Source organism: Ammodytes marinus (genome assembly GCF_949987685.1).
Source record: "Ammodytes marinus genome assembly, chromosome: 5".
In the NCBI taxonomy this organism is placed as follows: domain Eukaryota; kingdom Metazoa; phylum Chordata; class Actinopteri; order Uranoscopiformes; family Ammodytidae; genus Ammodytes; species Ammodytes marinus.
In genome coordinates this window covers 34991921-35005543 of record NC_137234.1, presented here as the reverse complement: position 1 = coordinate 35005543, position 13623 = coordinate 34991921, and the positions used below count along the sequence as shown (strand labels likewise).

At 40.7% G+C, this 13623-nt stretch overlaps 1 protein-coding gene across 1 annotated transcript; it reads right to left on the bottom strand.

Annotated features, from left to right (window-relative positions):
• Positions 1-39: 39 nt before the first annotated feature.
• LOC307251096 (C-signal-like) lies at positions 40-13237 on the bottom strand. Its single transcript, XM_080028417.1, has 6 exons — positions 13039-13237; positions 10131-10182; positions 9865-10052; positions 6239-6400; positions 5571-5681; positions 40-477 (listed from the first exon to the last, which is right to left on the bottom strand). The coding sequence occupies exons 1-6, from the start codon at positions 13177-13179 to the stop codon at positions 364-366; spliced, it is 768 nt and encodes a 255-aa protein (XP_079884543.1). The 5' UTR covers positions 13180-13237; the 3' UTR covers positions 40-363.
• Between the last annotated feature and the right edge of the window lie 386 nt (positions 13238-13623).

Genomic DNA, 13623 nt, shown 5'->3' with positions numbered 1-13623 from the left:
CACTGGAGTTCTTCAATTGATTTATTTCCATCAGTCACAATCACATGATTTATCATTTACATGTTAGTAGCAATTGAGTTGAACAAAAATAGAAAAAGTAATGCAAGCTTGACCGTCTAAATGATGCAGTCTGTATTTCCCAGTCAACATTGAAGTGGGGTTTTACAGAATTGTGTTTATAGTACAATGGTGATAAACTCCTTAATTCAAAAAGAAAATCAAAAACCTTTGGAAAAAAGGGTGATTTATAGATTGGGTGGTACAGCTAGAATGTGTACCAAGTTGTTTACAATAACATTTGATAATGTTCTTTGATTACACGTTTCTTTTGACGACAGTGTTATTCACAATGCTACATTGATTTCACCATGGTAAGTCGGCTCCCAGGTAGTTCTTGAAGCCTCCATTGTCCTTCTCTGTGAGGTTGGAGAGGACAGCCAGCAGTCCACTCACACTCTCCTCCACTGTGATGTCAGCCTGAAACATAAAGGGAGTAGCCACACATAAACAACAACATATAGTCTGACACGACCACTGTCTAATTCATCCTGGCAATGCTTTTTTTAAGTCATTTTGAGACGGGCCAGGATTTTATTTTTTCCAAAACATTTGAGTGATATCTGAACTCCCTGAGATAAAGAAGATATAAGAAATACCTGACTTAAACCCTATTGAGAACCTGTGGGCCCTGCTTAAACGGGATATTTGAAGAAAATCAGTACACCTCTTGGAACAGTGTCTGGGAGGCTGTGGTTGCTGCTGCACAAAAAGTTGATCGTCAACAGATCAAGAAACTGACAGACTCCATGAATGGAAGGCTTGTGACAGTTATTGAAAAGAAGGGTGGCTATATTGGTCACTGATTTTTTTGACATGTTGGATATTTTTATTTGTACATTTTGAGTTTTTTTTATTATTCTCACTTTAACAGATGAAAATAAACAAGTGAGATGGGAAAATTTTAGTTTTTTTATTTAGTTGCAGAATAATTCTGCACACTAATAGTTGCCTAATAATAGCAAAACATATATATATATATTCTCGTAAGAAAGACAAAACCTCACTTTTACTTTCGTAAACATTCAGGTTTAGGTTCTTTAACATTTTGGATTGACCGAGAGCACTGTAGTTGTTCAATAATAAAATTTATCCTCAAAAATACAACTTGTCTAAAAATTTCACACACACACACACACTAAAGATCCATTGCCAGGACAAAAAACAGGTATTTTGTGAGAGGAGCAGGATGTTTCTTAGTAGTATAGCTGACATGTTAACTAGAGAAGCTATATAGATAAAGCTAACATATTACCTGCGTATACCAGCGTAGCCAAGCTGTATTTACTATCCTGTGTTGGTGATCTCACATCATCTCTGCATTCAAAATGCATTTCAGTTGGGGAAATGCCGAGGTTTAGGCCTATTGTTTGTGTGTGTCTGGGGATTGGGATGAGGGGTTATCTGTTCAAGTTTCTATGTAATACTTTTGCATCCATTTTTCTTTTTCTTCTTTCTTTCTTTTGTTTTGTTTTTGTTTTGTTGGATCGAACGACATCACAACGTTACTAATTGTCAGGATAGAAAATAATGGACAGCACGCAACAAAGTGTTTTGGATATTAAAGTAATAACTTGGAATGGGGTATATACACTGACTATACTTAAACAGGTCTTGAACCGGATAAAATACGTTAAATCTAAAATAGTCTTTCTACAAGAATCACATTTGACTGCCTCCGACATACATCCTTTGACCAAAAGATGGCCAGGTCAAGTGTTTCATGCTTCATTAAATACTTGTGCAAGGGGTGTGGTAACTCTATCCCATTTCAAGATTAAAAAACTATCAGAGACCCATCTGGTAGATATATTATAGTTTCAGGTAATATTTTGAAGCAAAAATGTAATCTTATAAATGTTTATGGCCCTAAAGAGGACAACCCCTCTTTTGAAAGAGTATTTCTCACTAATCCTGCCTTGGAGGGACTTAATATTATAGGAGAGGATTTTAACTGCTCCCTCGACCCAGTGCTAGACAGATCCACCCAAACTGATGCAACACATGTGCGAACTAGAAAAACACAGACCAACTTTATCAAAGATCTAAGATTCATTGAAACATGGAGAAGACAAAACCCTAACGATAAACAATACTCTTGTTACTCAAGCTCATATAAAAACTCACTCACAAATCGACTACTTTCTGATTTCCATGGAGCTATCACCTAATGTTAAAACATGCTGGTACAATAGTATCGTAATTAGCGACCATGCACTAGTCTCTATGGAGATCCATCTAGGTAGATTCAAACATTGCTTGAGATGGAGATTACAGGTGTACTTTTTACAAGATCCAGATTTTGTTAAATTTGTGGAGAGTTGCATTAAAAATGATTTTGAATTAAACACAGATGAAACTCCGGCCAGCATCCGGTGGGAGGCGTTCAAAGCCTACATAAGAGGAGAGATAATAAGTTACACAAGCTCTAAACTAACAGCTCAACCAAGAGTTTCTAACTTTAGAAACCCAAATTTAAAAAGTTCAGACTGAAATATATAACGATAATGATCCAGAAAAATTACACTGTCTTTTCTGAGGGCCATATATGATAAGTTATCATCTGACAAAGTAGCTAGGAGTCTAATGTGGACTAAACAAACATATTACGACCAAGGGGAGAAAGCAGGTTAATAACTAACTTGGAAAAATAAAGAAAATTCAAGCTGAAAGAACAATCAGTATTACATATTACATTTACAACTGGCAATCTGACCACAGACCTGTTAGAGGTAAATAATAATTTCAGGGACTTCTATGAAATGTTGAATAAATCAGAACAAACAGATAATGGAAAAGAGCAGAATGCATTCCTTGACCAATTAACATTTCGGAAGAAAGAATGAAAAGAAAAGAAGAATGCAAGTTTGGTCTCATCTGAATATGCTGTGTCCCCCGCATGGCTTGTGGCAAGGGTTGGAAGAACGTGCTCTGGTCAGATGAGACCAAAAAGGAAATTTTTGGCCTTAACGCAAAGCGCAATGTGTGGTGGAAAACTAACACTGCACATCACCCTGAACACACCATCCCCATTGTGAAACATGGTGGTGGCAGCATCATGCGTTGGGGGTTCTTTTCTTCAGCAGGTACAGGGAAGCTGGTCAGAGTTGATGGGAAGCTGGATGGAGCCAAATACAGGTCAGAAAACCTGTTAGAGTCTGCAAACAACTTGAGACTGGGTGGAGGTTCACCTTCCAGAAGGTTAAATACCCTAAACATACAGCCATATCTACTATGGAATGGTTCAAATCAAAGCATTGTCATGTGTTAGAATGGCTCAGTCAAAGTCCAGACCTCAATACAATTGAGAATATCTGGAAAGCCTTGAAAATTGCTGTTGACAGATGCTCTCCATCCAATCTGATGCTGAATCTGAAGCTTGAGCTATTTTGCAAAGAAGAATGGGCAAAAATATCAGTCTCTAGATGGGCAAAGCTGGCGGAGACATACCCCAATAGATTTGCAGCTGTAATTGCAGCGATAGGTGGTTCTACAACGTATTGATTCAGGGGGATGAATACTTATGCACGCCACGCTTTTCAGTTTTTTATTTAAAAAAAAAAATTAAAACCATATTTAATTTTCATTCCACTTCACAATGATGCACCACTTTGTGTTGGTCTATCACATGAAATCCCAGTAAAATAAATGTATGTGTGTGGTTTTAATGTGACAAAATGTGCAAAATTCCAAGGGGTATGAATACTTTTGCAAGCCACTGTATATGTAGATGGAGCTTTGCTTTCTATTGATCAATTATGTCAGCGATACCAAATCCCAAAAAAACACCTTTTCAATTAAAAAGCTATATTTCAACAAAACTTAAACTAGGTCACCTAGTCACTCGACTAAATCATGACTGTTTGCTGTCTTGGCTCCAAAATGGTGGAACGAGCTCCTCATTAACATCAGATCAGCTCATGGCTTACACATCTCCCGCCGCAGCTTTAAAACACATCTCTTCAGACTGCACTTTGACAAAAAAAAAAAAATATTGCACTTGTTACATCTCCATGTAGCACTTACGTGTGGCACCTTGTAGTTTGGTTTATTTGAAGCTATAGTTCTTACGTGATTCTTGTTGTTGAGTTGCTGAGTTTGTACCTTCATGGTTGAATGCACGTAACACTTGCAAACTTAGGAAAGAAGGGCCATGTATCTAAATATCAAAGTATATTAGTTACACATAGTACGGAATCAGCAATAGATAAAATAAATCCTTGGAAAATAGACATAAAAGAAGATAGATGAGACAGACTGGAATAATGCTTGAAGTCACAAAAACAAACTATAAATACTTGATGTAAGTTATTCCAATATAAGTGGCTGATGAGAACTTAAATAACTCCTGTCAAGCTCCACCATATGTCTTCCAATATTCCAGATGTGTGTTTGTCCAGAAAGTCCAGAAATTCACTTCTGGAGGGAAGTTATAGAATGTGTGTCGGAGATGTTTGGGGTCAGGGTGCCTTTGGGTCCCAGAATACGTCTGCTTGGAATATCCAAAGGACTTTTCTCCAAGGAAAAAAATCAAACTGCTGGACTTTGGCCTGCTCAGGCGAGGAGGGCCAATGTGTTGGAGGAACGTGACAATGTGGATTGGAGAACTATCTAAATGTGTTGAGTTTGAGAGACTTTCATATGTAGCCAAGGGCAAGCTAGAGGAATTTGATGAGCTCTGGGAGCCATACATGATGAGAACGTGAGATGAATTATCATTATTATTATTTATTTATTATTTATTTTAATTTTAATTTTTTCTCTCTCTGGGTTTTCTTTTATAATTGTTTGTATATCTTTGTTTGTGTCCTTGTGTGATGGTGCAAATGTTTGTTTGTGTGTTTTGTGAGAAAAGATAATAATAAAACAATAAACATATTGTGAAATAAAACTGGCAATCATATCTCTGGGGAAACAAATGACACAATGGTTTGCTAATATGTTAGCCACAATTGTGGAATAGCTAATTTTTTCCCTTTTTAAGTTTAATTCAAAAAGCTAAACTTTTATATATTCTAGATTCATTACACACAAAGTGATCTATTTCAGGCCTCTTTTGTTTTAATTTAGTTGGTAATGGCTTACAGCTCATGAAAATCAAAAATCCAACATCTCGAATATTACAATATTACATAAAAAACAATTATAAAAAGGATTTTTAATACAGGAATGTCGGCCGTCTGAAAGTAATGTTCATGTATAAACTCAATACTTGGTCTGGGATCTTATTTTAGATTTGAGATCCTGGATTAATTAGCTGTAAGACATAATTACCTGCATTTAAAATGATTTCACTTTTGGTGTAATGAACCTTAAATAAATGGAAATTTCACTTTTTGAATTAAATTCTGAAGAAAAAAAATAACTTTTCCTTGATATTCCAATAGTAGATGCACCTGTATATAGCCATGTTTTCAGGTTGTGTATGTTGAGTAGTGCTCTTCTGCCCCCAAGTGGCCGAAACACTTTATGACATATGTCAGGCAATAGTCAGGAAATGACAGCATACATACATGAGGCCCTCCCATGTCTGTTTTGACCCAGCCAGGGTGCAGAGACACACAGAGGATTCCCTCTGATCGCAAATCAGCAGCTAGACACCTGGTCACCATGTTCAGTGCTGCCTGTGATTATTAGAAAAAGCAAGTTTAGTTAAAGGAGAAGTAAGTGTATTTTTTTGTTAATATGTGTTAAATCACTCTATATTCATACATCAATTACTTAAACAGTATGCACAGTTCATAACACAGGTCTCCCAGTCATTCAGCTTTGCAGTAATTGCCAGTTAAACATTTTAGTATCCTGCTTGTTTTTATCCAATCATGAGACAGAGCGCTATAAAGAGGCGGGTCCCTGTGCCCGTTAATGGTGACTCGCTGCTCTCCATCGCGGCACTATCTGACGAAAACGGCTGTGTGTTCATGTGGTGGTGACGTAGGGACGAGGGAGGGGACTGCTAACTGTAGTTACTGACAGGAAGTTAGCTAAAAGGACCATATCACTGACTGAACCTTTAAAGTTTTGGTAAACCAAACAAAACAACTTAGTATTTTTAAACTGCTGTTTAAAAAAAAAAAGAAAAAAAAGAAAACTAAGAACTGAAAACCATATATCAACACATTATTCAGAAATCTGAATATTTTTTTCATTATATTGAGTATAGCAAATAGTGTGGTCAGACCTTGGAGATGCGGTAGCCAGGGGCGTGGCTCTTAAAGTTAGCATCTTCACCCCAGTTGTTTGTGATGGAGCCGAGGATGGAGGAGATGTTGATGACAGCTGCTCTGTGTAGACCCATCCCCATACACTGAGCTGCAGCCCTCTGCAGCAGGGGTAGGAAGGCCTGCACACAAGAGCAACACACACAAATAATCAGCTAAATGAATGAGAAATGAATATAAACTTAGCACAAAAAGTAAGGAAATTTGTGTTTGGTCGATTATTTCTTTGTTTCAATGCTTCTTGGCAATAAATCTTATACCGTTGGAAATATTGTTTGTTTCTCTTTTAAATGGTTCCAAGAAAATCTGTGAAATGTCTGGTGTCGTTTATTGGATTGGATGATTGAAGTCTGAAGAAACAAAACATATTGGCAATTTAACAATGTATTAATTTTACACACAGGGGCCTCAGTAGCATGTGGAAGAACATACACAGCTATCAACTAAAAATAAGCAATTACAAGTGTGACTATAATTACATACAAGCAACCCCTTTAAAATGTTTAAATGAGGAAGAGAGCCTAACTTTATATGTTTTTGTAGCTCATTCCATTTGAATGCAGCAAAGTATTTGAACCGAGTCTTTCGAAGTTCTGCGTGAACAGATGGCACAGCTAATGTTAAAATGTCCTGTCCATGATAACACAACATACCAGAGTGTTAGGTCAAGAGTAGAATATTTTCATCTGTTTATATCCATATGTGTATCGGCTTGGCCAATTCAGAAATAAATTCAACACAACAAGCATATAATCTGGATGAATACCTTGAATTAGCCTTCATGAATAAATAAAAACTACATCACACAAAAACCAGATCTTGAACATAGTGCATCAAATGGTACGTTCATCATGCATGTATGTATGTAATCAGTTATTGGCGAAAAAAAGGAAGAAGATTTAAGGAGGAGTCAAATCAACACTAGATGGCAGTGTTGTGTCACTTGTGTTGTCCATGCACTTAATGTACTCTTTGCAGATTAAGAGAGTTCAGAATCACTGTAACTATTTCCATACATATGCAGGGCATCAATTTAAAAGCTAAATTATGGTTACGTGTCTGATTCATTAAACAATGTTTTATGATACATACCATTAACATAAACACACAATGTTTCCTTACTAAGGTGTGGCGGAGGGAAACGTTCTGGCATACACAACACAATAAACTGACACACAGCTGCCCCAGGGTTCCCACACATTTCTAAAACTGGGAACACACCGCATTGGCCGCCTGCGGCGGTTGGCCGCGTGAATGCAGGAGGTTCGCCGCTTGGTCATATTGGGCCATGTTCACCGCAGTCGCCGCCGCGGCCAACCGCCGCCTCATCGTAGGCAGCGGTTGGCCGCGTGACAGCAGGAGGCTCGCCGCTTGATCATATTGGGCCATATATTCCTGACGCCGACGCGGATATCAGACCCGTCACACTTACGGTGCAACAACAACAATAACATGGTCCAGCTGTGCCAAAAAATACAGATGTAGGTTCACTGTGTAACCAGCGGCAGTCTTGTCACAAATATCATTAAAACAGCCTGAACACGCACCCCGATCGCAAATACACACACATTAACAGCAATTCAGCAACATACTAAACACATTAACAACAGTGTGTGCTCAGCGGCTAAAATAAAGGCAAACATCAGCCTACCTGAAAGTGAAAGTGTGCCGGCTGACGGAGGACAACACCGGTTCTTCGCTGCACTATATTGGAATTCCACACGGACACCGCCGTCAAGTTTGGGTATATTATCCTCAGGAACAGCACACAGCTTGGTGAGTTTCACTATGCTAACCGGCGCTAAACAGATGCAAAATAGCCTACACATATTTGCAGAATGTATTGGAAGCCCGATGTCCTCACTCCACACGCCCACCTCGTCTTGCAGACCACCGCCACCGGGAAATCTCAACGCTGATTGGCTGTGGAGGCGCGGTGCCCGGCGGCGCTGCAGAAAAAGATGAAAAATTTCATCTTTTTCTGCGGCGCCGTGCTCGCCGCACAAGCCTTCGGTTCACGCTCCTTCGATGACACAATTTCTATGCGCCGCTAATGGCCGCGCTCCCGATTCACGCGCCTCTCATGAGGCGCGGCCACGCGCCGCGCAAGCCCCCGCCGCCGGCCGCCGATTATTGGGTGGACGCGCGGCCACGCGCTAGTACATTGACTTTGTATGTAATCTCGCCGCGCGGCCAGTGCGGTGTGTTCCCAGCTTAAAGGTGCCAACACACTGCACAGCGCGGCGCGGCGGTTGGCCGCGCGAATCGCAGGTTCCGCGCCGCGTGATAATTTTGGCTCATTTGTGTCTCATTTGTGTCCGCCGCCGGCCGCCGCCCGCCGCCCGATGACTCATTGAATGTGCACGCCCAGTTTCTTCCCGCTATTTACATCTCTCTCATCATCGTCGTCATCCTCACTGATTTGTTTTTGTTGGGAGCGTCTCTGAAGTATTCTGCCTTCATCATCTCTGCCATCGGCCCTTGTATTGGTCTCAATGCACCTCTCACACATTTCTCCCCGCCACCTGCCACCCAAGCTTCGTAAACACACACACCCACACATGCGCCCCCCCACACACACGCACGTATCCATGGCCGTGCATACACACTCACGTCATATCAACATGTAGAGAAAACCCAAACAGATTTTCAGATGTTTAGGGAAATGTTTGGAAGTGTCAGTTGTCGTATTTAGTTTGCATTGTCTCTGCATATTCACTCATCTGCAGTACATCTTCCCTGGCTTTCTCTCCTTCTCTCTTCTATAATGTGAGTCTATTCCTTGCTCCTTTTACTAAAAGGTGTCTCATTAAACTGCTGTCATACATTTTATCGATGTGTTGGAACTTTCTCTCTCTCTCTCTCTCTCTCTCTCTCTCTGTGTCTTTTCCTTCTTTTTTCCCTTCATCCCTCCTTTCCCGACTGCACCGCCAGCCAGGTTTCACGTGTCTTGTAGCTCAGCAGACTCACCCGAGTGACGTCGGGAGGAGCTCAACGACGGTGATTGGCTATCGCGGCGCGGCGAAAAGTTCAATATTTTCAACTTCTGCGGCGGCCGCGCCGCCCCATTCGCGCCGCCCCTGGCCGCGCCGCGTGATCCGCCCTCCGCCGGCCGCCGGTTCGCGCGGCGTCGCTCGAAATACATTGACTTTCTATTGAAACTCGCCGCGCGGCGATGTGCAGTGTGTTCGTACCTTAACAATGCATTTTCACAAGCCATACATTATCAAACAGGCACTTTTTATGCATTCTTGTATATAAGCAAACTGTTAACTGTTCATTTGATAACTTTTTTCACTATTTCAGAAAAACTATTCGCATCACATTAGACATGTTTTGGGATTTATATGAACATGTTTTAAATAAAATCAGAACTTTTCCAAAAAAATTCAGTTAATTCCAAAACAGTTTCGGGCCTTTTTTCAAATTTTGTAACTTTTCAAGTAGTTTCATGACCGTGGGCACCCTGGCTGTCAGAAGGAAGATACCTAGACTACTGGTACTTGATTTGTCAGAAACTTTCTTTTTCAGAAAATATTTCATTTCCTGGCTGTGTCCAATTCTGTCTGATGCTCAGTAGTATTACCTTAGTGACAAAGAGTGGTGCCACAGTGTTGACCTGCAGGTTGTTGGTCAAGGCCTCTGGTGTGAGAGAGTTGAGGTCAGCTGACAGGCCCACAGCAGCGTTATTAACCAGACAAGTCAGTCCTTCATCTCCTACTATGGACTGCACCTCTCCCACTGCCGAGCTGATACTCTGCTGGCTCTCCACATCTAAAATAATACACACATTAAGTGGGAAGTCTGGGTGTATTTATGCAGCATATTAACAATTATTCTATGCAAACTTACCTAATGTCACAATGTGAACACCTGGGTAGGTTCTGGAGAGCTCCTGCAGATCCTAAACCAATAAGGAAATTGATGAGGGTTTTCCATGAAAATATAGTAAAATCCTTTGGATGCACTGTCATGTTGACTTAAACAGGGTCCGGTCACAGTACACCAGCACCTGCATATGCATTTGGGAAATTAAAGGGGATATCTCTCTCAAAATAACATTTGGGTTCAAAATGGAAATTGATTATAAACAAAGCTTTCCTCATATAGAGCCATGTTTGTGGTGGCAAGTGAAAGAGAGCGGAAATGTGCTTTACATTTTCACACATGGATTTGAAGACTGTTTATCATCAAGATGCATGTTTAGAAAAGACATGTATCATTGATTCTATGTCCCCTTCTTGAGGTATGGAACAAATAAATATAGACTAAACATCAAAAGATTCAAAATGCAAATACAAACATATCCCTAGGAATAATATTTATTGCATGAAGGAGATCACATGACTTGTTATGATGGAAAGATGATAAGTCCTCACACAAATACAATTATTTTTAAGAATAGATACTGAAGATGCAAGGATATATGCTATTATGATATGACTTGGTGGAGAGCCTATGCTTAAATACCTATGGATTTGAGGTTTAATGTGAATTGTGAATCCTAATAAATTTTTTGTGTAACCTTTTTGAAAACAATCTCCTTTTGAACCTCACACAAAACACTGTAAAAGGGAATGGGATACTCACCCTTAAATCAAAATAAATAGTAAAGGTAAAATCACGTCGAGCATCACCATGAATTATTTATGGATAGACATGTTCCTAATTTCAGATTTCTTGAATGACCTGTTATGAAAACAAACTGTGACAACTGTAGCAAGGTGTAGAGGGAGGAGCAACCTGCTCCTGGCAGACATTAAGGAGGAGGGCAGCCAGGGCTGAGGCCCGTTACAACAGTGATTTTCAACCTTTTTTGAGCCGCGGCACATTTTTTACATTTACAAAATCCTGGGGCACACCACCAACCAAAATGACACAAAATTACACTCTAACACAGTACATATAATACATATAGTTAATAATATAGTTTCTAAATGTATTTATACTCACTAAGTGTGAAACCTGGGCCTGTTTCGATGAACACAAAATGGATACCCTGGCAGGAATGGTAGAAAGACCGGGATTTTGACCCATTTTCACCACAACCCCTTCTACACCTGAGCCCTGTGATTTTTCCTTCTCTATCTCTGCTGACTCCTCTATAAGGAAAATAGTTATTGGCCCAAAATTAACTAGTTGTAGCTAGATGACATAATCATCTAATTTGCATAATATGCAATTCTGAAAGAGGCTAAATGGATAGAAAATGCTGACCAGGTAGTAGGCCTATACAAATTACCTAGACCTCTTTACATATTTACAAACTAACTTTAAAAACTTTGTTAGTTGCCATAACTAAAGGTTAGATTTTTTTTCATAGATATGCAGTCGCCAATTGAATGTGGACCTATAAAACTATTTACGTGTTTTCAAACGTCACCTGGCAGCTCTTGCTCAGAGCGACACGGTGTTGTCTAGCTGCTGGCTGCTGCAGGTAGCAGGGGACTGTTAACAGAAACACACACCGTGTGAGTGAGGGCAGTCAGCGGTGAGGAAGAGCAGACAGCAGCCGTTGCTAGTAGCCTACTCGGCTCTGGGGAGCGCGGTATTTAAAAGAAGTTGCAAGATGTGCCTCCGGTCTAGCCTTAGCGCCAGTTGGCAACATGTTAAAAGACGTGACGACAGCGGGACACTGAGATGAGAGTAGGTCACGTGATCCGCGCTGTTGATCGTTTCACTGATCAGTCGCGGACTGCTCTCTCTTAAACACAAAACACTAATAATGGATGTAATAATAGCCAAATAATGAAAAAATATGTCGGCGAATTTCCCAGTCGCGCGCGTGCCCCTAGTTGAAAAAAGTACTCGCATAGTCTAAAAAATGGTCCCAAAATGGGAGCATTTGGTCTCTGTCTGGAGCCCTGCAGCTTTGTACACCACTCATCACTTGCAAGCAGCTTTGAGTAATCGGACCTCTCGTTTGTCAGAAAAACTTTAAGTTCCTCTCGCAGCTCATACACACGGGCCAGCACTTTGCCGGTGTTGTGCCGAATTCCCACTCCCCCGCAGGATCCCACTCCCCTCTAGGAGGCTTAAACGCACCAGGCTTCTCATGGTGCGTTTAAGGACAGCTCGGAAAAATGTGTTACGACATATAACAAATGGGTCTCTCTTGTAAATGAGACCCTGGGTCTCAATGAGATTTTACCTGTATAAATAAAGGTTAATAAAAAATAAATAAATAAAAAAATTAATTAAGTGGTTGTAGAAAGTGCGGGGGACAGAGGGCACAAATCGTATAGACTCTCAAGTGCAGCACAACATAACTTATATTTTGATGAAACATGAATTAAATAGCCTACGAACCGTTTCCTCAAAGCCTAAGACGAAGGAACTTGGCTTGTAAAAATCGCCTCGGTTCGTCAAACTACAACTAGCAATACGCTAGGAAGGCAGTGGGGAGTGGGATCCTGCGGGGGAGTGAGAATTCGGCACAACACCGGGCGACAGCCACCGGACATACGTGTGGAGCAATAAGACTTTATGTTCCGCTCCCATTTCCTCACACAAAGACACCCGACAATGGTTAATAAGGTGATATTAGATAATTTCCCACGGCGCACTAGTGTGCCGTGGGAAAACAACACTGCGGCTGGCTTGACCCACAGTAGCCTAGCAGTGACGCCACACACTTCGACCTGACGAAAGTAGCCCTCTTCGTAAGAGTTTGGCGTAGCGTCGTAGACAGAACAACAACGGACTCGTTTGTGCCTAAATGTTAAGAAGCATAACCATAATAGAAGCCATTGTTTATTACCGTGGAGACGGTCGGGTTGCGGGCAGTTGCAATGATCTTAGCCGGTCTGTGGTTGCTTTTAGCCAGTTCTTTCACTATCTGTAGCCCGATTCCTCTACTGGACCCTGTTACCAGCATGGATTTACCAAAACTTGCGCTCATTTTGAGATATTTACCAAATTAGTGAACACACTGCTGTTATGTCAGCGTACACACAGCAGTTGGTTGGACTGAGGGTATCTTCGTCAACACTCGTAAACCCCAATGTCAATATATACGCAGCAGGTAATATTGGGTTGAAGTCATACTATCAATGGTTGAAGTCCGAAAAAGTTTTGGCTGCAACGGCAGATTTCAGAGGAAACCATGGCCGTCAAGCATTACGTTTTAACATTAGCATTAATGTAGTACCTGCTCTAATCAAACGACGTATTAGCCTATTCAACCATTTCAGCCCTCAGTCATTCACATAACAAGACACCGTCACAAAGCAACAATAATAAACAAAAATAGCCGCAACACATCCATGCTGATAAAGCCCACAGGTCAGCAAATGTTTTTCCATCAAATAATAGTTTTCCGCTGCTCAACATTTTCTCATTTTAC